The sequence below is a fragment of the Centroberyx affinis genome, unplaced genomic scaffold (assembly GCF_046629955.1).
Source record: "Centroberyx affinis isolate AG114_WGS23_722 - 3 ecotype Tasmania unplaced genomic scaffold, CSIRO-AGI_Caff_v1 ptg000857l_1, whole genome shotgun sequence".
Classification (NCBI taxonomy): Eukaryota; Metazoa; Chordata; class Actinopteri; order Beryciformes; family Berycidae; genus Centroberyx; species Centroberyx affinis.
Genome location: NW_027279451.1, coordinates 418,614 through 446,577, shown reverse-complemented (window position 1 = coordinate 446,577; position 27,964 = coordinate 418,614). Strand labels below are relative to the sequence as shown.

Genomic DNA, 27,964 nt, shown 5'->3' with positions numbered 1-27,964 from the left:
TAGCGGTTCGGTGAGTTGCATGTGGTGAAATTTCTCTGGAAATGTAGCCGCTGGCGGGAGTGTAGCTTGTTAGATTCGCTCAGCTGCTGCATGGCTCTTCCCAAGGATGCCATGAAAATCAAAACAGCCGACTGAGAGACCGCTGCTTCTCACGATCATAGATGGAGACACGGCGGTCGTGAGCGATGGATACTGGTGAAAAGATACACATTAGGTAGCGTTTACGAGGATCCGAGGAGAGCTGCACGTCTCTACTGCACAGTTTAGTCGCCGCCGGGCTGTCAAGAGGATGGATTTCAGCCTGCTCCGGAATCTCATCAGTAGATACGTAAGGGGCCCCGTCTGTCAATATTGTTACAGTTGTAGATCAGTGTCTGCAAGTGCAACTCATGCATGTCACATATGTCATCTTCCTGCTTCTGCCTTTCACTTATTTGTGTTTTGGTGATTTGATAACCTATGATTGACTTGTTGAAAAGGTTTAGCGTGGACGCTCAGGCCGATAAATATTGTGCTCATCTGTAATGATAAACATTTGATCCGAGCTGTTTCACCGGCCATTGACTGTGGGCTTTACACATTGTTTCTGTGGGACTGAATGGGGAATGTGCTAGCGGATCCAGATGCAGTGACGGCTGGTGGGTGTGTAGAATAGAAATGAACTTGGCTGGCCCAGTTAAGTTGCTTTAGTGAGGTACAACATGCATGCACACTAAGGCTGAAACTGTCTTTGGCTTTGAGTTGCAGAGGAAATAACCCCCCAGCTCTGAACCCCCTCATGAGTGGCCTTGTAGGGAGACACTCCACAGCAGCAGTTTGAATTTTACAAGACAGAGTGACTTATACTCACTTCCAGCCTTTTCTCTTGCTGAGACAGTGAGAAGGGCTACGGGTTACACTGAAGGAGGGGGCATGTTGTCACATTCAATAAAACACACTCATACCCCCATAGAGAAGTAGAATTCAGCAAGGCCTAATCAGCTTCTCTAATCAATGATCTAGCCTGTCTGCAAGCAGGAAATGTCCTCATAATGACAGAGTTGATAATGGGGCGTTGTGGCCATATTACCGGTTTGTGTGATGGTTAAAAAAGGCCAGTGCCATCAGCAGCCTCTGATTATCTGCCAGGACAGGAAGCAGCTGGTCGGTGGGTGGCTGAATTAGAGGAAAAGGGGTCTAGTAGGAACCAGGACTGACTCTGACAGGACTTGTGATAGGCATCAGACTGGACACCTCTGGAGTATCAACACATCAGCTATATATATACTCTGTGATGCCTTGACCTGACCTTAAAACTGGCTCAGGTGCTGCAAAGATAATCACGTATGTGTGTTCACACGCACGTGTTCATGCGTGCGTGTTTCTGCGTGTTAAAGGTGGGTGAAGCTTGTACAAGTGAGTGTGTGTGTGTGTGTGTGTGTGTGTGTGTGTGTGTGTGTGTGCGTGCATGCGGGAGGCGGGTGATGGTGTGCAGGGGGCATGACGGATGCTCCACCAGGGCTAATGTCGGGGGAAATCAAATCCGCTAGTGAGGTGGAGAGGAGGAGGGATGGGGTCATTGAACACTCCCCTCATCTCTCACCCTGCTGTCCAGCCGCTCTCCTTTACATCTCGCCATCGTCACTTCGCCATGGTAACGTGAGGAAGGAGGCAGGGAGACAGGGGAACGTTAATTCAATTATCCAGATATTGATGTGGAATTGGAGGGATGGTGAGATGTATGTTGGACCTCTATTATTTATGTATCACCTCGTATTAACCCTGCTCTCTTCTCAACAGCTGCTCCCTTAATGAGGGTACATAGATGAACAAATATTGTACAATACAAGGTTATTAACATGTGATTAGCAGGGCTGTGTGGTCGCCTTATGTAACTTTTTTTCTGGTAGTGCTAGTAAACTTTGTATGCACCAAGGTCACTGACAAAGTGTAGCAATGTAGCAATACTTTCTTTCCTGATTATGCCATTGAAAAGAAATGATTGAATTGTATTATTTTCTTCAGGCACGAAAGGATGTATTTCTGATTCCACTTCTCCAAAATCCATTTCTGAATTTGGAATGTCAGAGTGGAGTGTTCAAGTTTATGAGCCGTTCACTCCATATCTTGTTTCCTTACTATCACCCTGTCACTGACCTGTGACTTGTCCTTGGTGTATTTTTGTGTAAGCTGTGTGAGAGGTTCACTTCTGCCACATTGGTCAGGCAAAAGTTTTCTTCGCTAGCACCTTTGATTTCAAACAAGAATATTGTTTCATGATTTGAGATCATTCTGTGATTTGGCTTCTTCCTAAATCCTCCACCTTGACTAATGGGAAACCAGCTTTCATTATCAAGGGAATGTGAACTGAGTTGCCTAATACACTTCTTTACTAACTGTAGCAAATTATTCATGCATCTATGTATGTGTCTGTACTACCTATAAACCTGTTGTCTGACATCAGAAAAAATAATGCTGGGTCAAACCCGCATAATACAGTAAGTGTGTTTTGCAGAGAAAAATATGGAGTCATGGCCTTTTGTAGTGCATTAAATGGGACAGTGTGTTGTGCAATAACCTAAATCTGTTATACTTCGTTCACTCTGCAACAAGATAGAAATATATCACAGGTGTGTGTGTGTGTGTGTGCGTATGTGTGTGTGTGTGTGTGTGTGCGTGTGTGTGTGTGCGTGTGTGTGTGTGCACTTCTGCTAGCTCAACAATCTATGGGAGCAGGAGGACAGGAAGAGAATTTATTTATAATGAGATTTATCTGTAAAACAACCTCCTGTGATTTGACCAGATCCTGTGTGTGTGTGTGTGTGTGTGTGTGTCTGTGTGTGTGTGTGTGTGTGTGTGTGTGTGTGTGTGTGTATTGGTCAGTCGGTGGGTCAGTGTTCGCGTGTGTGTCCACTGACTCCACTCCCTCCTGTTGGGTGCCCTTTTCTCGCCTGGTAATAATAGCGGTTGTGTGATGCCTCAGAGTGGCGCTAAGCAAGAGATCCCAGAAAACTGCATGAGGTCATCTGGATAGGAAGGATGGTGTGTATGGGCGGTGGTCATATTAAAAATGCCTGATGCCTTGTAAGGGCGTAAATGTGGCCTCTTATCTTTAAAGCTTTGCTACTTCTTAAACAGTAATAACAACATTTAGATTTATATCTGCATCGTAGCCTTTGCTTTCATGTTTTCTTCCTCTCCTCTCCTCTACAGTTTTCTTTACACTTGTTCCCTCTCTCCTTACTCCTCGCCCGGCCTCTTCCTCTAAGTCTGCGTGTATAACTGTGTTTCTGGTGTAAACCTCTCACACCTCCACGCAGATAAGAGCAAGGCCAGCAGGTCTGATCATTCCCTCTGATCTGAGTGGGTGCCGGGTGCTGGGTGGGTCCCAGGGTGCTGAAGGGCTTTAGAGAGGTTTGTAGCAAGTTTACAGCTCTATGAATCCGCTGGCTAGTGTTGAAAGGGAGAGCTCAGCTTTGTAGATTGCTTTTAGCCACATTAGCTGTTGCCGCTACAAACGGCTAAGGGCAGTCTATTCCTGTCCGCTGCACCCCTCAGAGACAGGGCCCTGGCGGAGAGAGAGCGAGAGAGGCTGTAGGTGACAAACACACAGCGGCTTTGTGTTTGGCTCGGGCCAAGCTGTGCCCACTGGCCTGCGTGTCTGTCAGGGAGAACAGCCGCGCATTTGTGTGTTGGCTTATAAGAATGGTTTTGTTTGCCACAGCCAGCCTGCCCCCGGGGACAGAAGTTTCATGAGGTTTCATTACAAGTTAACGTTTCAAGGCTACACATTAGGATGCTGTCAGTTTTTAAACGCAGGCGAAATGAGAAAGGGGGGTTTTTAGGAAGCGGATTAGGGTGGTGGGAGAGAAGGAGAGGAGAGGGAGGGGAGAGGAGCGAAGTAGCACAGCTGGATTATAGACTTATGTAACAGTTAGATCACATCAAGGCAAGTAGCGGAGAAAGCACGGGGAATAAAAGAATACACATTTTGTCATTTTGGAGTAGTCTGCTTACTTACCTCATTTGTCCTTCCATGTTGTAGCAGGTATTTTGTTTATTTACATCATCACAGCTCTAGTAAAAATATTGGTGGCCTATGTCAACTTCAGTGGTTGAGACAGTATAAACCACCACATGTTTGAAATCACCTTTTTTCAGATTGCACAGCAAAAATAGTAGTACATATGTATTTTGCTGTCTATCTCTGCTTCTATCTGAATATTCATATTGCCTACCATTCAATAAAGCTTAGAAAACATTACATTTCAGAGAATTGAGCCAATTGTGGAATACACTGTACTATCATGTACTGAGAGAAAAAAAGAATTTGTGTAGGATTTTCACCCAAATATCATTGTCTAATAAATTGTTATAACAACCATCGGTGCTCCATTCCCCTGTGAGCTACTTTGCATCTCCATATTTCATTATTTCCTTCCTCACTGCTGCTTTTGATGTATGACTTGGCATGCTGTTTTCTTCTGGAAAAGTTCTCCCACAGGGAATAGAATCCAAGAACTCCCAGTTGGACCAAATGAAAGCACAAAGCAGATCATTGAGGCTACTGTTTGTAGCAGTAATGCGTTACAACTATAATCTGCTAGAATCTGTTGTTAAATCCAATTTCACAGCATTACATTAATGAGAAAATCCCACACATGGCATGTTAAGTGCGTGCATACTGTAGAATCTGTCTATTCCTATTTATATACATTATGAGCATGTAGACATAGCCTCTGTCTCTGGCTCCATACTGTGTTGCTATGGTGATTAATGGCAGATGTGACGCAGCGCGGTGAGTGTGTGCTGAACAGGTAGGCTCCTTCCTTCGTAGTTGATCAAGGCTCCTTTTATCTTTACTCAAATGCTGCATGACAAAATCACCAGCTTCTATGAATGACAGTTATTTCATTTCTTTGTCTATTATTTCCTTTAATTTACCCAGAGAGGATTTCTGAGCACCTATGCTCTTTTCCAGAAACACCCTGCTTCACATTCATTGAATTACAAACATTCATTGTGCCGGGAGCTTTTCAGTATAGCCACTGTCTTCTGCTACTGGCCAGTGAGTAGCTCCTGGAGCAGTGGGGGTTTGGGTGCCTTGCTCAATGGCACCTCATCAGTAGTTTTTAAGGGAGGGGACCTCATGCTTCAATCACTCCCCACCCTGCCCTCATTTTCCTAGCTGGGAGTTATGTGGGTTTGCATGCACTAATTAGTGGTTAAAATCACTAGAGGGCTCTTGATAACAGTATTACCATACATGGGTCACAATATGATAATGATGAGGTCTTCACGGTTTGTGATTCACTAAGTACTGCTATTCAGCAGTGCGATGTATTGCGATTTAGTATTCATGCTTTCTTTCATTTAAATGTAGTGAAAAGATGAAACAGTGTCCCTTAGGGCAATAAAGGTTACAATGAGTCATACCAGTGAGTGAAAAACAATGAATCAAGTAGCCCGTAGATGAAATATCAGGCTTGTCACACTTTCAAAAACCTGCTCAATTTTTACTCATTCACATTTTATTTTCAAGAGCATTATTCAGGTTTACATAACTTTAATTCACTTTAATTTAAAAATTACAATACTCAGCAACAGCATATCTATATGTTCTCATGTGGGAAAATGTCCAAACCCCTAGGGTTAACCTGTCACTGCCTGCATATGTGTGTTGTGTAAGCATGTATGTATGTTTCTTCATCCCCTGTGCAGTTAACATGAGTAGTTCATTAAGACAGAGCTCAGTCAGGGGAATTTAATATGTGGGTTAATGAGGGATACCTGCTTAACATGGTCTGTGCTGCTGCGGGGCAGCGAGGGATAGTGGAGGAGGGATGAGACAGGACCATTTAATCAGGCCAGTTAATGGTGGATACCTTTATTATCCCTCTTTGGTAGTAAGGGGCTAGACGCCATGGGAAGGTGGAGACGGTTAGATGCATTGTTTTGAGGTGGAGGCACGTGGCCCAGTGTAGCTCAGTGGGTAAAGCATGGCAGTGCCAGGGTGAAGGATTCCATTCCCACTGGGGCCACCCTCTTAAAAATATACTGTATACATCCATGTTACTGTGAAGTGCTTTGGATCCAATCGTCCATCAACTGGTATGGTACATATTAGGTTGGCTAGACCATCAGCTTCAACTTGTAGGGAGAGGTCATAGTGGTGAGATGTTGGCTCTAACTAAATCCCATCATTGTCCTGTTCCCACTAGCTGACCTTCTCGATGTATCTCCAGTGATGATGATAATGATGATGCAACAGCAGCCTCTTCACTTGGAGACCATTTCAGTTTTATTAATAAAGACAAAGCCTCCGTGTCCCACACTTAACCAGCCAGCCACTCTGTCTGATGGAGCAGCAGAGTGGAGAGGGAACAGTGGGCCGGGGGTTGATACAGATCAGAGGGGATTAATGATCAGATAGCTGCAAACCACAAAGCTCTCCCTCTGTCTCCTTCTCCATCCTTCTCCCACAGTCACACTGTCAGAGCGTGACACGCTCTGCCATGTGGTGGAGGGAAGGAAAGGAAGAAAGAAAGAAGTGTGGATAGAAATATAAGAGGGAATGAAGGATGGAGTCAAGGAAATGTAGTCTTTTAGTCTGTCATGTTTGTTAATGCACTCTCTCTGAAACTTACCTCCTCTCATTAATGCAACAATGGATTTAGCATGAACTGGTGGCAGCATGCACCGCTCTTTCTGTCTTATACTTTCAACGGGAAGATGCCTGTTGACATTCTCTCTCTCTCTCTCTCTCTCCGTCTCGCTCTCTCTTGTTCCTGGAGGTAGATCAGAGTGTTATTTTTGACTTTCTTGTCACACCGGCCTGGACTGACCAACTGACCAACACACAGAAATACACACAATCTGGGCTAGGAGTCGGTCTAGAGTGTCATTTTGGCTTTGGTTTCTCATATCCCCTTAACTCAAAACTCATCATGAGACATAGATCATCCTGTCAGCATGTCAGCTACTACGGTGTCTGTGCTCTGAACTTGGTCTCAGTCTTTTTTTGTTCCTCAATAGATTTTCCTCTTGACCTTTCCAGTGCTGGAACTTTGTAGGCAGCAAGTCCCTTTTGTCTCCTCCTCATTTCCAGCTTTAATTAACTTTATCTAATTTGAGCTGTTATCTGTCATTCCCTTTGCCTTGTGTCGTTCGTTGTTTCTTTATTTCTTGATGCCTTTCTTTCATTGTTTCTTTCGTTTGTTCTTTCTTTCATTCTTTGATTTCAATCTCTTTCCACCCTCGTCTCCTCCTCTCTTTCTCCTTTTCTGTCGTTCTCTCTCTCACATTCTCTTGCGGTCTCTCCCTCGTTTCCCCTCTATTTCATGGTGACTCTCTGGGTCATGTTGTTCCCCTAATGTTTTGGAGGGGGCTCAAGTCGGCTGACTCTCTGTTGGCTTGATGTCTATTTTTACCCTGCTGCCAAATGCCTGTTGATCAGTGAGGATGAGTTTACTCTTGAGACTCTGAGCTCTCAGGCTGCAAATGCTTTCATTTTTAAACTAGGCTTGTGCAGTTCAACGCTGCAGGCTTAGCTAGGGGAACTTTGTTGACATTTGATTTTGTATCTAAACTGACCTGGAGATGTAGACCTAGTATTCTAATTTATGTGTAAGCTTCTGGTTTCAGAGCCTCAAGGTTACCGAGAAGTAACACGTTGCAAAATATCCATCATGTGGACTCTGCACACAAAGGCGTTAGTTAAAAGTTTTGATAATTGGCAATGTTCAGCTGCAAAGTCCCTGCCAAAATGTTGAGGACATTTTAAGCAGTGAAGCGTTGATTCCACTGAAGTGTTCGTTCCAGAACTTTCTGCTAATGGTCAACGCTTCTGCTTTGAGCTGTGTCAGGCAGGGTGCTTTGCCAAGGGCTATGCTCACACTGCTCACACTGCCCACTCAGGCCAAAACATTTGTAGCCATGCAGGAAGCCAAATGGAAACAAACAGCTGAATGTTGTGGTCTCCTGCCCGTTGTTTTTTTTCTTGGAGAGCTCTCTTCCACTCCCGCCCACCATGTTGTTTAGTGGACACACACAAAAATGTGCTGTGGTAACCTCATTGACAAACAGCGGATCTATGTAAAAGGTAATAGATGAAAGCTGATCTGAGATGGAATTTTGCATACACATGATCTAATATGTAATCACTGTTTTATATAAAACAATTAGACAGCTATAGAATAACCAGAAGGAATGTAGGATAAGAGTTGTTTTGGTACTATGCAGAATCGAGGGATGGTGCAGAGAGCTGCTGGGGGAGGAATCGAAAAGATACATGACAAATCCACACTCATATGACTCAGAGCAGAGTCCACCTACACACATCAACAAACACACACTCATACTTAAGTCAACCCTGTCTTGTCCATGAAGTTGTTTGTTGAAAGTAGTGACTGAAGTTGTCTAAAGCAGTCTTATGTAACATTCTGTTCCTTCAGCGCATTGTTTAATCCAGGATAGCTGGGCAAATTTCCATCTCAAGGCTCATCAAAATTAGGAACGGACTGGAATCAGTATAGTCTGTTACTCACCAAGTTTATTGCAGAGGAATTTGATTTGGTGTTGTTAGTGCTGAGAAACACATAAAGCTACAAACACAGTCAAATTGGACATACTAGACCCACTGTGCAAAAACGCCGGATAAACAATAAGTATGCATTTACACTAGGGATGGGATGATATGCTTATCTCTCACTATACAATTTGATATGCGATATGGGGTTCACGAGTCGATACAACCATGATATAATAATTGTAATCGATGTAATTAATAAAGGTTTGATGACCATTAACCATTAACTCGATAACTGTGCAAAATTATCTTTATTGTAGCAAGGGCATTGGCTTGCTAGAATGTAAACAACAATTTAAAAATGTCATTACAAAGTGCAAATAATATCATTTGGATGGAGAGCTTGTGAAATTGTGATGGGCAAGCCGTCTCATTTGTGATTACTACCGCAGAATAAAATGGAGCTAATATCACGATTCATTTGTCATATTGTCACATTTTTGTATTGCGATATATTGAATGTCTATATATCGTCCCATCCCTAATATACACTGTAGACTATACAAATATTTAGACTCCATACTGAATCACTCTGCATTTAATATTAGTATGGTTACACACAGGTGGCTGGCATGAGTGTAGGGAGTTGGCGAGGGAGAGTGATGAGATAGTGTTGTCGAGTGCGTCACTGTGGTAATGATATAATAATAGTAAGTAGGTTATGAGTTATAAGCGAACATTTATATTTACACTGTTGCAAGGTGTGATTTAACCCTAGTATCTCTCTCTCTTTCTCTCTTTCTACCTGCCTCTCTGTTTATCTCTCTATCTCTCTCTCTATCAGTGTGTGGGGGAGGAGAATTGGGTGGACAGTCGGACGGTATACATCGGGCATAAAGAGCCCCCTCCGGGAGCTGAGGCCTACATCCCTCAGCGTTACCCCGACAACCGCATTGTCTCCTCCAAGGTGAGCGAGCCACAGCCCCGCGTTAACTATGGCAACCGCATCAGCCGGCCTCAAAGACTGAGTCAACGCCATGACATTGTTTATCATAAATGCCATTCATTTGTGTCATAGTTGGACAACCATGTAATCTGTTTGATGACCATGTTGTAAGGGTGACACATTTCATAGAACCATATTCATTTCTCTTGTGTTTGACGAGCTGTGACACAACTGATTCTCTTGCATGTGACGAAGAATGGTCATGGCGTGCCATTGTTCCGCTTGGTTGTGTTTCCGCTTTTGTGTCTGACAGTAATTTTGCTGTTGCTCTCTCCAACAGTACACCTTCTGGAACTTCATTCCCAAGAACTTGTTTGAACAGTTCAGAAGAATCGCTAACTTCTACTTCTTGGTCATATTTCTGGTCCAGGTGAGATTGCCATGACAACACAGCAGTAATGCATCCTCCTTTCCTTGTCTGATCGGACAATACGGGACAGTAGCCCTCAGGAAATAGCCCTCCCAGCCATCCATTTGTTGTATTTAAAGCAAAAATACATCCTAAAACACTTTAGCACTTTAGCAGCCATTGGTGATGTATCTTACATTTTTGGGTCAGTTTTGTTGTGTGGTGGATTTTCTAAACACAAGATGTCAGTTTTGGTGTAGGCCCCTCAGAATCAAAGAGCAAGGGCTTCTTTCTAGAAAGACTTTCTTTCTAGAAAGTCAGAAATCAATAGACCAGAATGCAATGCAGCCACAGCTTGCATCTTTGTGTCTTTTGTCGGTACTGTGTGAAATATAACACCTTCTTAACAAGATCAACCAGGCACAGCACATGACAGTATTGTTCTTGCTCCACTCCACGTCATAAAATAACTCCTGGAATGCATTTAACATCACAAATTGATGATTTCTAAAATCTGTTTCATGCTCCTGGTGGAAACGGACAAGCCATAAAATGATGTAATTGTGGCCAGAATGACTAGGTGCATTGAAGTCGGACAGCACCTTTGTCCAGAATTGGCTGAACAGAGAGAAACTGGAACTACTGGCCAATTCCATTGGGGTTATAGCATTTTTTTTTTTGCTGGGGGATGTGGAGAGCCTAAGTCTAACAGTGTAAGAGTATCCTAGAATGGACTTTTCCTTTAAGTGTAGATGGAGGAAATTGGACAAGATTAGATGATTACCTTATGTAGCACAGTTTGTTAGATTGGCATTTGATTCCTCTTTTTGAAGCTTTTTGAGCTCCCCTCTGTACTTACTTACTCAGCATTGCATTACTTGGCATCCTCTCCCCCCCCCGCCCCCCCTCCATCTTCCTCCCTCTGTTCCTCTCGCTTGCAGCTTATCATCGACACCCCCACCAGCCCAGTCACCAGCGGACTGCCCCTCTTCTTTGTTATCACTGTCACCGCCATAAAACAGGTAGGACACACATAAACATGCACGCACTTCCAGGAAATATTGCCCACAACAACCCCCGCTTATACAAACTCCCAGCCCCGAATACCCACACACACACATTATACCAATCTACTCTCGCTCTCTTATTCCTACATACACATTCCTCTGTCAGCGAAAGGACACGCCATTGAATATGTCTGGTGATGTGAGAAATATGATAATGAATGGTCTCCTCTGTTAATCGCTCTAGCTGAGTATCCCGTGCCCTCGGGGGAGGCATTCTCTCCACTGCGTCCCGGTGCTGAGGGATGGGATACTATCAGTGATAGATGGAGCTCTTCTGGCTAAGGAAGCCTGGACTTTATTGGGACATAAATCTAAAACATGACGTGTTGGCTAGAGATCCAGGAAACAGGTCACCAAGCTCAGTGAACACAATGCTAATTAATTACAGTGCATGACTTTCACCCCTCTTTCTCTCTATCTCGCGCTATGCTTTGCCCCCATTTCTCTCTGCACAATAATCTATATTCTCTGTTTTCCCCCTCACCGCCACATTCCTTTTGGCTTCCCCCCCCCATCTCTCTCCCTCTCTCTCTCTCCCTCTCTCTCTCTCTCTCTCTCTCTCTCTCTCTCTCTCTCTTTGCATCCCTCTCGCTCCATCTCTCTCAGGGCTATGAGGACTGGCTCAGACACAAGGCTGACTGCTCTATAAACGAGTGTCCGGTGGACGTGGTGCAGCAGGGGAAGGTGGTGAGGACGCAGAGTCACAAGCTACGGGTAAGAATGGCCTCATTAGAGCGGCACAGCACCTGAGGCCACAAAGCAGCACTACTCTATTGCTGCGTAGCTCACTTTCTTCGTACGTGTGTGTGTCTCTCTCTCTCACACACTCCCTCTCTTTCTCTCTACAGCTCTCTCTCACTTTGTTTCTCTCTCTCTCTCTCTCTCTCTCTCTCTCTCTCTCTCTCTCTCTCTCTCTCGCTCTCTCTCCCAGTAATAAACTGTCCTGAGACTGTAGCAGAGGAACAATCAAAGTGCCCCCTGGTGCACCATGCAAGAGTCCTTTGGAGAGTGAACAGGACTGATGTATTCCATTAGTTAGGATAATAGATATGCATATTTGTGTACTGAGAACAGCGCTTAGCAACCCCACAGCCCATAAAGAGAACTGGTGCTGAGGCAGCTGCAGTTATGTCATCTTTGATCATTAATCCATCAAACCACTTTTGAACAGGAGAGGCTGTTAAGCTTTTCCGCACAGGGAACAGACCCAACAGGTGCTTCTGCCGACTATTATAATACCTTATAAACTATTTTTGTGCATGTGCGCATGTGTCTGCATATTTGTGTGTTGGAGGAATAGGACAGGAATGTGAGGTGGTAAAACTTACTTTTGGACCGGTGACCGAGATTCCATAGCATCCCGGTAAAGCTAAGCATTATAGTATTCACCCCCCCAGTGTCCTCCTCCATATAATGATGGCTTTGTTGACAAGGATTTGTCTCTCCACGGTGGGAGATTAGATATCGGCGTGAAGGATGTACAGCCTGCCGTCATCCCTTTATGTTCTCTTATGTCATTCTGATGCAACAGCAGATGAGTGTTGATTTCAGGGGACAGATTGCAGGGAGATCATACAGGCAGAGTGCTCAGCACAATACAGCAGCAAGAATGGGAGAGTAGGAAAATGAAACGGCACTCGCAAGACACATTTTTTTTTTTTTACCTAACAGTAGTCCTGTTAGCGGTAGTAGATTCAAGGGTAAATGTCAGGATTTCTGTGGAATAGCATATAGCTCAGTGGAAAAAACATGAATACATCAGCAAAGTATTTCTCATTTCAGCCTAGAATGAATGAAAGCAGGGTTACCAGACTGCATAATGTGAGTGTCGACCTCAACACCTAGCATATATGATATATTTGAATCTTGATTCCCCACTGTGAGGGCAGGTGTAATAGGTCCCCATGCATCTAATTTATTCGGTGTCTCCTGCTCCTGTCGAGTGCATAGGGACTGTGTGGGATGCTGAGGGTCAGCTTAGAATGAGGCTTCAACACTGCTGGCCAGCCTTAAAGGTTACAGAGCATTGCAGTTTGTGTTACCATAGCGATACTTTTCACTGGATTTCATTGGTCGGGAAATGTGTCCTATGAAAGACTTTCAACATCCGCGTGCACGCACACAGACACGCACGCATGCACTCTCTTTCTGTCTCTGTCTTTGTCTGCCTCTCTGTCGCTCTCCCTCTCACTCACTCTCTCTCTATCCCTCTCTGCTGCTCTCTCTCTCTCTCTCTCTCTCCCTCTCTCTCTCTCCCTCTCTCTCTCTCCCTCTCTCTCATTCCCTCTCTCTCCCCCTCTCTTCCGGCATGTTCTGTACCAAGGTTTCTCACCACCTCAGATCAAACAGAAGGGATTAGAGTGAGAATTGGGAGCAGGAATAATGATGAATATATTAATCATGAAAAATCAGAGAGCGCGTGTCGTGTGTATGGTCACCGTGGAGATGGGATTTATCAGCGGTTAAGCTGCTCCGCTCGCATAATCCGTTATGCAACTACTCAATCCCTTGGAAAAAAAAAAAAAAAAAGGAATGTTAAATAGTTGAGCAGTTGTATAGCCGCAGGTCTATCTGTTTGTCTTTTGGTCTCTACTGTTTACCGTTACATCCAGTCAAAATCCTTTTCATTTATTATTGATGTGAAAGCCATTACAGAGTGTGATGTGGCTGTCCTGTCGGCTCTGCTCTGCCAGGTGGGGGACGTTGTCGTGGTGAGGGAGGACGAGACTTTCCCCTGTGACCTCATCCTGCTCTCCTCCAGCCGCCATGATGGGACCTGCTACGTCACCACCGCCAGCCTGGACGGGGAGTCGAGTCACAAGGTACTGGGACTATAAGTATGCACATACACATGCACACACACATATTGCATGACAATTATAGTGGAGACATCTTCCCTAACCTTTCCTGTAAAGCTAAAATGCATGATGCACACCATATTTGACCCCCAAAAAAGGAATGCTCAGGGTATCTGTGGGTCCTTAAAGTGTCTCATTTAAGGCCTTAAAAGTATTAAAATGTCTTAATAAAGTTATTAAAGGTCTTATTCTTTCACCATGCAATAACAGGTTTCTTTGCCCTACGTGTCCACACAGAGCAGGGCTAGGGGTTTTAATCTTCCATCGTATCTGTTACAATACTAAACACAAATGGACTGCATGTCTCTTTATTTTCCTAGTGTCCATTTTAGTTTCAGAACTTTCATTAGCTATGTTCAACTGGAAATAGGCTTTTTTTGCCAGTTTTGACTTTATTTTTAATTATTTAATTCCAGGTAGTAATAAAAAATATGGCTTTCTGAACCCTGCAAATACCCTGATGCTATGCAATCTCATCCACTCACTCACACTCTCTCTCACACACACACACACACACACGCAAATACATAAACATGCAGGTGACACACAATCATGCACCGCATTTCACATTTTCACTTCTACAATGATGTTCATTGCTGTCACTCACATGAACATACGCACGGAAGAGCACACGTGCGTGCCATCCACCCACCTCCCCATGCATACCCCAGGGACTCTCCCCCCTGATGCGCTCACGTCCCAGCATGCTGTCTACTGTTGACCCAAGGAGCGCTGCAATGACTCACCTCCCTGTCTACCGACTACTACCAGTTGTTTAGAAAGCCTGCTGGAAGCCGAGCCGAAGAGCCGAACGAACGCGGCTCTAATTAGTAACTGTGGGTGACATTTTCCTCTGTTGTCTTCTTCTTCCCCTCCTCCACCGTTCTCTCTCAGACCTATTATGCTGTACCAGATACCATGGCCTTTAGAACGGAGCAGGAGGTGGATTCTCTACATGCCACTATTGAATGTGAACAACCGCAGCCTGACCTCTACAAGTGAGTGTGACACGCTCTCACGGATGCATGTTTTGTACTCGCGTGCACACACCTACACACACTCCTGTAAATAGACGTCCCTCTGGCGAGGTACTTGAATGATCTGATTATGCTTGTTTTTTATCTGTGTCCAGATTTGTGGGACGCATCAACATTTACAAGGACAGAGAAGAGCCTGTGGCTAGGTGGGCTTGTCTTTACTGTCCTCCCTGATGTCCGTCTTTGTACTTTTCAGTCACAATGCTAACTCTCGGATGAATCAAATGTCTTACATGGAGGTTTTTAGAAAAACAAATGCAATAAAGGTTTCTTTTTTTGTTCCGGCAGACCACTTGGGGCTGAGAACTTGCTGCTCAGAGGAGCCACACTGAAGAACACACAACATATTTATGGTAATACCATGTGGATTCACTCTGCTTATTGTCTCTTGAATGTTGACATGTAGATTGCAGAGGGAAGGCTGATGTCAGTATTGTCATGGTAACCCCAGGTTATCTCTCCCCTCAGCTGTTGCAATCTACACTGGCATGGAGACCAAGATGGCGCTTAACTACCAGTCCAAGTCTCAGAAGCGCTCCGCTGTAGAAAAGTACGATTACCCCCCCCACTTCCCCACTACTGGTCTTAACTGGTCTGTTCTTTGACTGGTACATTTCCTGATCTCTCCTGCTGACCCTCTTTCCTCTCTGTCTCTCTGTAGGTCGATGAATGCCTTTCTGATCGTGTATCTGTGCATCTTGATCAGCAAAGCAGTGATCAACACGGTTCTGAAGTACGCCTGGCAGTGGTCTCCGGACCGAGACGAGCCCTGGTACAACCACAGGACTGAGAACGAGCGCCAGCGCCATGTGGTCAGTTCTCCAAACACTGCCCAGATACAAGAATAAAAACAATACAGTCTGACACACAGACCTCAAACCTCAATTCAGAATGGTGTTGTAAGCATGACTGTTCTCTGTTTGTTTCTTTTTGACTCTACCTCGCCCTCTCTCTCCCTCCCTTCAGGTGATAAGAGCCTTCACAGACTTCCTGGCCTTCATGGTCTTGTTTAATTACATCATCCCAGTGTCAATGTACGTGACGGTGGAGATGCAGAAGTTCCTGGGCTCCTACTTCATCACCTGGGACGAGGAGATGTTTGACGAGGAGCTGGGAGAGGGAGCGCAGGTCAACACCTCCGACCTAAATGAAGAGCTGGGACAGGTACATGAGCACAACACACACACATATACATAAACACATGCATACAGTATCTGCATGTAAACGGCTTGCAGACATGCCCTTACTGTGCCCTTGCTCCCCCCCCCCCCCCCCCCCCCCAGGTGGAGTATGTGTTTACTGATAAGACGGGCACTCTGACGGAGAACAACATGGAGTTTATCGAGTGCTGTGTGGATGGGAACGTCTACATTCCTCACGCCATCTGCAATGGCCAGATCCTCAGCGCCGCCTCCAGCATAGACATGATCGATTCCTCACCTGGAGGATACAGGAGGGTAAGTGTGTGTGGCAGACAAAGTGTGAGTCTGACCATAGACACAGACTGTCAAAGGCAGACTTGGCTGTGCTCACTCTGCTCCCAAATAGAGGTGGAGACAAAGCATCACTGCCTTGCATAGTAACTATGAATAAGTCAGAGAAACTTAGAAACTATAATATATTCCAAGAAACAAAAGGGAGTGTGTCACACTTGCAGCAAAATATGTATTAACCTGCTGTCCCAATTTTAGACAGGCGGGAAATTAAAGTAATAATTTGTGCCATTTTCATATAAATTAATGTACGTTTTTGTTATTCTCAATTGGAGATTGATATAACACATTAGTGATTCAAACTATACCCAGTTCATGTAAGCCTTTACATTTTCTATTCTAAACAAGGATTACCAACTCAATTATTACCAACTCAGTTACCAATTATCAACTCAAGGATTACCACTTTAAAATGGGGAAACAAATGGGAATGCATATTTTATGTTCCTAGATAAATTCAGTACTTTTGTATTTCATGCCAGTAACACACCTTTGAATTGAATTGAATTGTTGCGGTTATGAAATATGTGCTGGTGATTATATGATGAATGGCTGCGTGTGTGCGTGTTCCTCTGCGGCTGTAGGAGCATGAGGACCTGTTCTTCCGGGCGCTGTGTCTGTGCCACACGGTGCAGGTGAAGGAGGAGGAGACAGTGGATGGCATCAAGAGGGGCATCCACCAGGGCCGGCCCACCTCCTTCTACATCTCCTCCTCGCCTGACGAGGTGGCGCTGGTGGAGGGCATGAAGAGGTAACACACGCCAAAAAACAAGATTTGGAAAGTTACATTACAAAAAAACACTCCCCGTGACTAATGCTAACATATGTAAAGCACCATGTCTGTTTTAGGTTATGCTCACGTTATTTTAAAAGCCACTCCAAGGAGCTTTTCATAGTAATACTGCTCACTGCATATGGATACCTTCTGTCAAAAATTGATAAATCCTTTCTCACACACTCACACCCTCTCTCTCTCTCCCTCTCCCTCTCCCTCTCCCTCTCCCTCACTCTCTCTCTCTCTCTCTCTCTCTCTCTCTCTCTCTCTCTCTCTCTCTATCACTCTCTCTCTCTCTCTCTCTCTCTCTCTCTCTCTCTCTCTCTCACTCCCTCTCTCTTTCTCATTCACTTTCTCTGCCAGGTTGGGTTACACCTATCTGAGACTGAAAGACAGCTACATGGAGATTCTCAACAAAGATGATGAGATCGAGAGGTGGGTCTGATCAGTGCCAAGAGATAAAATAAATGTAATTCAGTTGTTGGAGTTGTGGCCATTCATAAATTGTCTAGAGGAAGACAGCTTCCATATGGATCACACTCAAACCGTTAAAAACTGTAACCACAATGAAGAGTAGCCAGGGTTGTTTTTTTTTAGAAATTGCTCAGTTAGATCAAAATGTTCCAAACGATCAGTGGGAAATGGATGGCAGCAGATTCTGTGAGATTGCGGTTTTGTTGAAGTATATAATGTTTCGATCCATAGGAAGTGCTCATGTAACCACCGTCTCTACATCACTCTCTGCAGTGGCCTGTCAATAGAGAGCTATTTTAAGGAAGCAGGAGAGGTGGAGAGGGAAGGGGAGGGAGGGGGAGGGGTTGACAGCTAGCATGAGACACTTTGGAGGAAATGGTAAGGTAAAGCACTCTGAGGTGTTTTCACACTTGGTCTGTTCAGCTATTCAAGGTAATGTATTGATACTGAAATTAGTCATTTTTGGCACACAATCTACCAGACCAGGCTGGAATGAACCAAACTCAGACCTAGTGTTGAAATTTTGAGTCTGCATTGTGGTTCACTTCGTTTACATTGCAATTTGCCTGTTAATAAAGAATTTCAAGGGACATCAATACAGTTGTGAAAATTAGAAAAGGAGAAGGGGATCATTTCTGTAGAAGCTGATGATATGATGGCAGTGCAAGTGACATTAGTGGTAACTGACTTGCTGTAAAATTACAGCATGTAAACATCCATCCATAAAAACACTGTAATTTTCAAACATTACTGTACTGGAGATGAATAGGCTCTAATAGGCGCTGTTAGTTTAGCTTATGGGATAGTGTTTGAAAACACCATCATTAGCCAATCAGGCTCAGTCCTTGAATAGCCTGATCAAATTCAAGAATATATGTTTTGCTGCAGAATTTTGATATTGCCTCCTATTCACGTCAAGACATACAAATTGCAGCCCATAATAGTCACAGGAGCAGACTTCAAATGACAGATGGTGAATGGAAATCTGAATGGGAGCGTATCAGAAATGAAGTGAACTGAAAAAAATGCCTTAGTCCTCTTTCAAAAGAAAGGACTGTGTGAATGCAGGCTGAACTGAGAAGACATCTTTTTTCTTGCTCTTCTTTTTTGTCTTCTTCAAGAGAACTGATTTCAGTTCATTTACAAACGACAACCCACCAAAGAAAATTAATGGAGAGGTGAACCCCTTGTGAAAGTACTGATGGAGGTTTCATATTCATGCCAACATGTCTGTTTTTCCTTCAGGTTTGAGCTGCTACATGTGCTGAACTTTGACTCTGTCAGGAGGAGAATGAGCGTCATAGTCAAGTCAGGCTCAGGTAAGACAAACACACACCTTCAGTTCAATATATATCAGTTTCATGCTATTACACAGACCAATTTGTTTCTAATTTTGTGGGTTTATGTTTGTGTATGTGTGCATGTGTTTGTCAGGAGAATACCTGCTGTTCTGTAAGGGGGCAGACTCGTCCATCTTCCCACGGGTGGTGTCTGGAAAGGTGGAGCAGGTGAAAGCCCGGGTGGAGCAGAATGCTGTGGTGAGTGCACAGACAAGGGTTAGACCAATATATTGGCTTTTTTATTAAATACTGGATATCGGCCAGTCAGTGTTGTCCACTGCCGATATGATAGAGGCTCCTCCCTGACCACAGCTCATAAAAACTATCTGTAAAACCTGTGATTAAGTTTCTTTTCACATTTTATTTATTCGTTTAATTGTTTTTTTTATTGTTTTTTATAAATTCATTCTTCACTTAACAGCACTAATGTGTCCCAGAGTTTCCCTGCCTTAACGAGCTGCTAACCCACACAAAAGAATTTCATTAATATGGGTTTTAGTGAACAGTTTTAATGTCCCATGGTCTAAAGGCTTTTCCACCCTGCCAAGAATAAAATTCCTGGGGAAACACAGAATACACTGAAAAATGGCCCAATTTGAAAGGTAATGAACATCAGCACAAAATATTGCTATCGGCAACTTGAGTCTAAAAATATCGATATCGTCCTTCAAAAACCCATATCGGTCGAACCTTAGTAAAGTCGCACTCTGTCACAGAACATCCATAATGGCCGTATATGAAATCCCAAATCCATTCTTCTCCCTCCATCTCTCCCTCTCTCTCTGTCACACAGGAGGGGCTGCGGACTCTGTGCGTCGCCTATCGAAGGCTGTCACCGCCAGAATACGAGGAGGCGTGTCATCACCTGAACGAAGCCAAGCTGGCCCTGCAGGACAGGGAACAGAGGCTGGCACAGGCCTATGACATCATCGAGAGGGACTTTGTGCTTCTGGGGGCTACGGCGGTGGAAGACAGGTTGGTTCGTCAAGGAGAAAGAGAGACGGCAAGATTTAAAAACGGTGCAGCAGGGCGACAGAAGGGAGAGACTTAATGAGTCATGAAACCGTAACTGAAGCATTGTCACGACTCATGAGGGGAATAAGATTCATCCCGAGCTCAGATACGTGACTTAATGGTTCCTCTCTGACATTCTTTTTTCTTTTCTGCCATTTTTTCTGCTTGTTTTGTGTTCTGAAGAGACCGACTGCAATACTGACTTGTTGAGTTATTGAGATTTCTCTAACTGATCAGTCAGCTAGCTGACAGCTCGTTTTCCTAACAGATGAACTGGTGATTTCATAGAACAGACAGGGGTGGTTATGTATGGATTAGTTATCACCAGTTGATAATTGATTGATTGAAGGATTGATGTTTGTTTTAACCCACCGACTGGAGGGTAATTGAGAGTTATTGATGTATTGGCGTGCAGGCTCCAGGAGAAAGCTGCGGACACCATCGAGTCGCTCCACAAGGCTGGGATGAAGGTGTGGGTCCTGACGGGGGACAAGATGGAGACGGCAGCGGCTACCTGCTACGCCAGCAAGCTGTTCCGCCGCAGCACCCAGATTCTGGAGCTGACCAAGAAGCGCACAGAGGAGCAGAGTCTGCATGACGTCCTGTTCGAGCTTAGCAGGACCGTTCTCAGACAACGCTCCATTTCTGGGTATGGGGCAACACATGCGCATACACACCTACAGCATGTAAACACAGTCGAATCATATATCACATAACCACAAATGATATATACACCGTGTGTCTGGTCTGGATTTTCAAGACAGCAGAGAGATAGCCCTAGATATGGCTTGGTGATCGGTCTGTGGTCTGTGTGTGTTTCAGGTTGTCAGTAGACTGCCTGGACTTTGTCTGATCATCGATGGGGCCACTCTGTCTGCAATACTGAAGCCCAACCAGGAAGGCGCCGGCCCGGGCAACTACCGAGAGATCTTCCTAGAGATCTGTCGCAACTGTAGCGCTGTGCTCTGCTGTCGCATGGCACCGCTGCAGAAAGCACAGGTAGGACCACTGCACCTCCTGTTTGCAAACATACCCCAGGCACATTATGAAAAGACTTGTACACCAAAAACAGTGGGATTTGGACTAGCTTGAAGTGGGGTTTTTGTTTCTCTAGATTGTGAAGCTAATCAAAGCTTCTAAAGAGCACCCCATAACCCTGGCCATCGGCGATGGAGCCAATGATGTCAGCATGATCCTGGAAGCGCATGTGGGCATAGGTGAGCTCATTTCTACAGCCTAATTAGTGCGATGCTCAAGTGCCTGTGTCTGCACTTGAAATGTTTCATTTCTGATTAGATTATATGTAACAGAACTCCTTTGTTCCCCCAGGCATCATGGGTAAAGAAGGCCGGCAGGCAGCGAGAAACAGCGACTACGCCATCCCAAAGTTCAAACACCTGAAGAAGATGCTGCTCGTTCACGGCCATTACTACTACATTCGAATTGCTGAGCTTGTCCAGTACTTCTTCTACAAGGTGCTTGAAGAATGACTTGTCTATTCCACTGGCACGCACATTTTAATCACTTTATCGTAATTCCCAGTGAAACCCTGAATTACAAAGGACCAGATTTTGGAGCTACTCTGACAGATTACTGGATTCATGAATCCCTGGTGCAACATTCTCCCCTGGAATCATGGCTACGATGATCAGTGTGGGCGGCATCCATAGCGAGCAGCGCCCTGCCAACTGATTCATATTTTCTTTTGGCAGGCCAGCTCTCCGCTCCGCAGCCCACTCACTCAGCTTATAGCACACAATCTCTGCATAAACAGAAATTTGTAGATAGTAGCATTTTTAGATTCCCCAAATCTCTTCACGTGTACTCGTCACAAGCTTATCACTCTCTCTTTTTGTCTTTTTATTCCATCTTTATCTCTCCAGAATGTGTGCTTCATCTTCCCTCAGTTCCTATATCAGTTCTTCTGTGGGTTCTCCCAGCAGGTAACTACATGCTACTGCAGTAGGGTTACAGTCTGCAGGTACATAGCACAGTACACATATTCTCATAATGCATCCAGCCAGCTTTGTGCAGTAATTCAGGTACGTTTACTTCTAAATATTAAGATGTCTGATTCTGTCTTTTTTGTGTTTGTCCCTTGGCAGCCTCTGTACGACACGGCGTATTTGACGTTGTACAACATCAGCTTCACCTCACTCCCCATCCTCCTCTACAGCCTGGTCGAGCAGCATGTCACCATGGAGACGCTCAAGAGGGATCCCTCCTTGTACAGGTGAGCTACAAGGAAGTGTATAAGTGACCACCCTGTGGATGACAGATTGATATAACAGGGAATTGGTAACCAAGGACAGCTCTATTAACAAAAACCTTTATTTGTTTTTTTTACATGATTGTTATGATCTAACCTTTGTCTTTTTACTCCGCTGTCCGTCTTCCCACCTGTCTCTCTCAGGGACATAGCGAAGAACTCCCTCCTCCGCTGGCCCGTCTTCCTGTACTGGACGTGCCTGGGTGTGTTTGATGCTGTTGTCTTCTTCTTCGGTGCCTACTTCTTGTTCGACAACACCACCTTCACCAGCAACGGCCAGGTGAGCCTCTGTCTCTGCGCCAACAGAGGCAGTGAGTTCTGTCATTTGTGAAAGTGGTGGAAATAGATCAGTCATGTGGTTGGTACTTTGTGGGGTATTTGAGGTATCCTTTAGGGACATTATAGGAGGATAATGGACACAAACTAAGTGCTGTCTTTAAGAACACTCATCCATCTCCATTGGATTCTCTCATGAGGGAGAAGTGCAATGGGACCACAATGTGGTCACATTTTGTTAATTATGGATCTGTAACGGTAAGGTTTCCGTCTCGAGGGCCCTCTGTCGGTCAACAACATTGGATTTCCATTCATATCGACAACGCAATAGCATCTTTCTCTGTATTGTTAATTTGTATCATGTCAACTGTTTTTGATTGCCTTTGGTCCTGTTTTTTAAGTTGAAACATCCTGAAATTCATTTTACCCTTTGTCCTGATTCTTTTCTCTCTTCTTCCTCTTCCTCTTCTTTTTTTTCTCCTCTCTGCTTCCTCTCTCTTTATTTTGCTTCTCTTCTTGTTCCTCAGCTTATGACCACCAACACACAGATGGTAAGCCTGTCTCCCTCCCTCTCAGCTCTCTCTGTCTTTCACGCTCTTTTAGTTCCTGTCGTACCGTTTAAGCTTTCAGTTTGACCGTTTCATCCAGTTTCATCCATTCTCACTTCAAATCACCCATGCACTCTCATTTGAATGTGTAGTTTTCTAGTGTTCCATTATTCCCTAATCTCTGTAAAGCCCTGAATCCTGCACAGTACCTGATCTTACCAACTCCACTAACATGGTAGTTACCTTAGAAGCTCCCCCACATTATCCTTGTGTTTTTGTTGTGGTAGTATAAATAGTGTAACCTGTAGATTAAGATTCAACATCTGTTTGTTTTTATGTGCACTGTGTGTTTGTGCGTGGTGTGTGTGTGTGTGTGTGTGTGTGTGTGTGTGAGGTGTGTGTGTATGTGTGTGTGTGTGTGTGTGTTTATCTGTCCATGTATTTGTGGTATCAGAACTTGGGTTTGGTTGGTTGTAATTTCACTGCTCCAATATTCATGGGTGGCTGAGCCGTTTTCATCTTGCACTGTAAAATGTAAAATGGAATCCTCACTGTTTTTCTCATGTAAATGTTAAAAAAAAGGAGTAGATGAATGTAGCAAAGTGTAGCAAAGATACGAGCACGGGCACCAACAACCATTACGGCTGTTACATAAATTCCCTAGTTTCTCCATCTTGTTCTCTCTTCCTCCACCCTCCTCTCTCTTTCATTCTCCCCCTCCCTACTCCCATTCCATCTGTTCGCTCCTGATGTCTGCTTTAAGAACACAAAACCCTTCCTAGTATGTCAGCAGATAGAAAGATGTGGATAAGGAAAAAAGCACTCTGCTAAGAGGCACAGGGAAAATATTCACAGTTGATTGGTGCCACACTTTCAAAGAAAGTCAAAGGAGAACGCTATTTTCCAGTGGATTACCTCTCACCACAGTAGAGGTGATGCAAGGCTGCCCACTCCTCTTTGTGTTCATAGAGGCTGCATTGTAGAACCATGGGACATTCACTATCCTGGGACGCAGGATGATGGTGTGGGGGGGGTGTATGAGCGCTACTGATGGGGATGTGTAATGGCTACTGACCGTCTCTTCATCTCTTCCCGTGCAGATGTTTGGGAACTGGACCTTCGGGACTCTTGTCTTCACTGTGCTGGTGTTCACCGTCACGCTCAAGGTGTGTGTGTGTGTGTGTGTGTGTGTGTGTGTGTGTGTGCGTGTGTGTGAGTGTGTTTTGCCTTTTTGAGGCTTACAGAGAGAAAAACGTTGGCATAATCCCCCCATTTGAGTGAGTTCATTGGCAGCGTGAGTGTGTCCAACTGTATGCGTGGACAGGCTTGCAGGCACGTGTTAACTAGTATGTGACATAATTGATTGACTGCACTGGCTGCTCAGTTTGTGCAGTAAGAGTAACAGTAACAGCAGAGCCTGTAGGCATAGTCATTGACTTCATTGACTGGGGTGAGTGTTTACTATGTATGTATTCTGTTTGTTACAGCTTGCCTTGGACACACACCACTGGACCTGGATCAATCACTTTGTCATCTGGGGGTCGCTACTTTTCTACGTCATTTTCTCCCTGCTGTGGGGAGGCATCATTTGGTATAATGTCCTTTGGTTTTTCCACCATCTATGGCTTTTACTTTGATGAATAAATTAATGGGTTGAGTGGCAGGAATGAGAAGGCATGTAGTGCGCCAGAGTAGGGCTAAACGATATTGACAAAAAAATCAAATATTTCTAATTATCTGACCGAATATTGCAATTGCGATTTAAACTGCGATTCACATCATAACAAGTTTTTCTTGTCATGATTTTTTTAGAACTTTACAATTGTTTGAAGAAAAGTAATTTCATTTAAAAAAAAAAAAAATAGGAGCATTAAAACAAGTTCATATTGTGATTTTTTTTTTCTAATTAATTGTTCAGCTCTACTCCAGAGAGAATCTTTTGTAAAAGACTGTAGCAGACTGACCCTCTCCTTTCTTTTGCTGTTGCTGCCCAGGCCCTTCCTCAACTACCAGAGGATGTACTACGTGTTCATGCAGATGCTGTCCAGCGGTCCGGCCTGGCTCAGCATCATCCTGCTTATTACGGTCAGCTTGTTGCCGGACGTCATCAAGAAGGTCCTCTGCAGGGCCATCTGTCCCACAGCCACCGAACGTGCACAGGTAGGCCCTTGATGCCGACTCAGCAGTGAAACTGAAGCGTTACTGAGACGTTAAAGACATTTCTATTTTGTCCCGAGTCCGAGTTAGCTTTTGCCCTGTGTTGACTTCTGACGGTGTTAACTAAATGCTTTGCTGTAGCCATTAACCAAAGACTTTACTAATAGACACTTTTCCCATTTTTTAATCGTCAGCTGGTATTTTACTTCATTTAAGATAATTTCATGAACTGAAATTACCGCATTGAAGTAGAATTCTCTCAAAAGTCCGCTGCTACTTTCTCTTCTCCTGATGTTTATAATGTATTTTACCGTATGACTAAGCCCAGTATTTATTCCACACTATTACTCAGCCAGGAACACCATTAGGCTTTATAGTAGGTATGAGCAACAGCATGATCTAGTATGACCTCCTGTTCCCTTTGGCTTAGCCTCACCTGCTTCCTGTGAAGCAAGCTGCACCATGAGTGGGAAAATGAAAGGTCTGACAGATTTCTTCCTGCTGTTCTCTTCCTCTCTTTCTTTTCCCCTTCTCGCTGCACCGTAATGGACCACCTTAATCAAAATTCACACCGTCCTCCATCGCTCCCTTCCCTTTCACACCCCCTTTTATGCCTCTCCTCACTACTGTCATTCTTCTTCTCTCTTCCTCCCTCTTCCTCACTGTCCCCACTCTTCCTCTTCTCTCTCTCCTCCACTGCTCCTCCTGTGTGCCTGTAACACCGCCTTCTGCGCTCGCTCTTCGGGGGTTACGGCAGTCCAATCGCCCGTGCCTTACCGTGGAGCCGTCCACCATCTTCATGCTTTCTCAGTCCTCCAGCAGAATGAGTTTCTGATTGGCCCAGAGAGACGGGAGAGGAGGAGGAGGAGGTGACTCTCTCTTTTAAGCCCTCGTGTCTGTATGCATGGTGGCATGTCCCAATGTAAATCACTGTCTCAGCACACACCAACACCTCTCATAACTAACTAACTACTAGGCTACTGTTGATGATGCCACAGTGGCTGGCTAGCAGGCCAGGTTAGACCTATACTAGCCTTTTCCTCCGTTAACCTTTTCCTACCATCTTTGTATTGTACCCTTTGTATTGTGCATTTTATGTGTCGTTTAACAAATGTATAGACTGCATGCATATGTTTGTTAATGTCATTCACATTTTCACCTTGTCATTTCTATTCTGAAATGTTTATGGTTTATATAGGATGAGACTTTTCCTAAAATGGGCTGGTTTCACAGACATGGATTAGGCATAGTGATGGATTTGCAGGATTTTTCCATCTGAAAAGCCAGCCAAAGGTTTCTTATATTTGTGATGCTGTAAGCTGTAACTGAGAACTTAAAAGCAGGCATAAAAAACATTGTCATTACCGAACCATTCCAGACCAGACATTAGTCAAAATAAGTGGTGTGGATTAAAAGATTAGCTACCTGATTAACTATCAGATTAGCTAAATCTCATTTCTAGAAAAGGTTTGAGATGGTGTATCCCAAACCTTGTTGTTTACCAAGGGTCCATCATTACTTCCTTTCCTTTACCGTCATCCACAGAAGGTAAGGACGCCGGGGGCCCTGGAGGAGTGTGTGGCTCCTGGCCCCGGCCCCGGCCCCGGCCCCGGCCCTGGCCCTGGTGGTGGAGGGGGAGGCAATGAGAGGGACCCACTCAACCCTGCTAGGACCTGTGAGGGGGACAGTGGAGAAAAAGCTGCTAGGACCTATGACTCCATGATGTCACACAGCCACAGCACCCTGCTCAGCAAACCCTAGAATACACCCCCAAGGTGGGCTAGGGTTACCATGGTAACAGCACACAGAGGGCTTTGTAATTGGGGGTATGAGTATTAATGCCGCTGCCATGATGTTTCCTGCTGCTCCGCACTGCATGGGGCATGCTGGCGTGCTACAAGTCTAGCTGAGGGGCTTGGCCTTGGTTTGCTTCATCTGCGTGTCACTGCGCTACAGATTTTCTTCCCACAAATATAATTTCAGGGATCAAAATTTAAGACTGATGTGCTGGTCTCAAGGCATGCTGTGCTTCTCACTGCATGTGGGATGGGAATTAACATGATCTGAGTAGCAGTGTTCTTAAACTTTGTCAGCCTGGCACCCAGATGAGAAATTCAGTCTCTCATCATTAGACCCAGGCTCCTTAAAATCCAGTAGCACTTTTCATGTGGGCACCAACCAGCAGTAGGCTTGTGACTCATTTTGGGTCCAGAACCATAGTTTAAGAGAGACATGATAAAAAGGATGAAGGGCTAACAGTGAGGGTTCTGGTTTAGAGGAGGTTTGGTTCTACAGCATGAGATGGTTGTTGGTTTTTAGAAGTTCTCGATGTTAGTTGGTTGGCCAAGACTTGAACTGCTGTTCATGCGTGCTTTTTATACATTGTTTTAATGTAATAGCTTTGCTTGTGATTGAATTTGTTTATTTTTGTGCATGAGTGTTGATTAATAATGTACAGTATTGGGGGCATGCTTTCCTTCCACCCATAGAGTAATCGCAGATCACTAGTAGGTTGTCCACTCCAACAGAGATGTCACAGACAAAACTAATTTGGAAAAATGGCAGATCACTGACTTAAAGAGCTGCACAGGCAACATAGACTTCACCTTTTGTGTTTCACCTAATCTTGTGTATTGTAAAGGTGTCATTTTGTACTAGGTACACTGATGACATCTGGTGTTCGAAGATGGAAGAGCAAGTGTAAATCTTGTTTCCTTCTTTCATGAGCATGGCTAATCTTACATGACCACTAACTACAATGAGCATGTTCAGAGGGTTTTATCATTGACCAGTAA

The 27,964-nt window shown here is 44.5% G+C and overlaps 1 protein-coding gene across 1 annotated transcript; it reads left to right on the top strand.

The window, feature by feature from the left end:
• Positions 1 to 289: 289 nt before the first annotated feature.
• On the top strand, positions 290 to 26,004 carry LOC139645391 (phospholipid-transporting ATPase IH-like). Its single transcript, XM_071521081.1, is given in 30 exon segments — positions 290 to 328; positions 9,351 to 9,473; positions 9,793 to 9,882; positions 10,803 to 10,883; positions 11,535 to 11,642; positions 13,622 to 13,750; positions 14,681 to 14,784; positions 14,919 to 14,969; positions 15,112 to 15,176; positions 15,292 to 15,373; positions 15,485 to 15,635; positions 15,790 to 15,987; positions 16,107 to 16,280; positions 16,901 to 17,067; positions 17,455 to 17,526; positions 18,811 to 18,884; positions 19,000 to 19,103; positions 19,699 to 19,880; positions 20,335 to 20,568; positions 20,742 to 20,764; positions 20,767 to 20,918; positions 21,034 to 21,136; positions 21,249 to 21,394; positions 21,803 to 21,862; positions 22,025 to 22,152; positions 22,333 to 22,468; positions 24,113 to 24,178; positions 24,500 to 24,603; positions 25,007 to 25,172; positions 25,927 to 26,004. Coding segments are annotated over 30 exon segments (3,390 nt in total).
• The last annotated feature ends 1,960 nt before the right edge of the window (positions 26,005 to 27,964 follow it).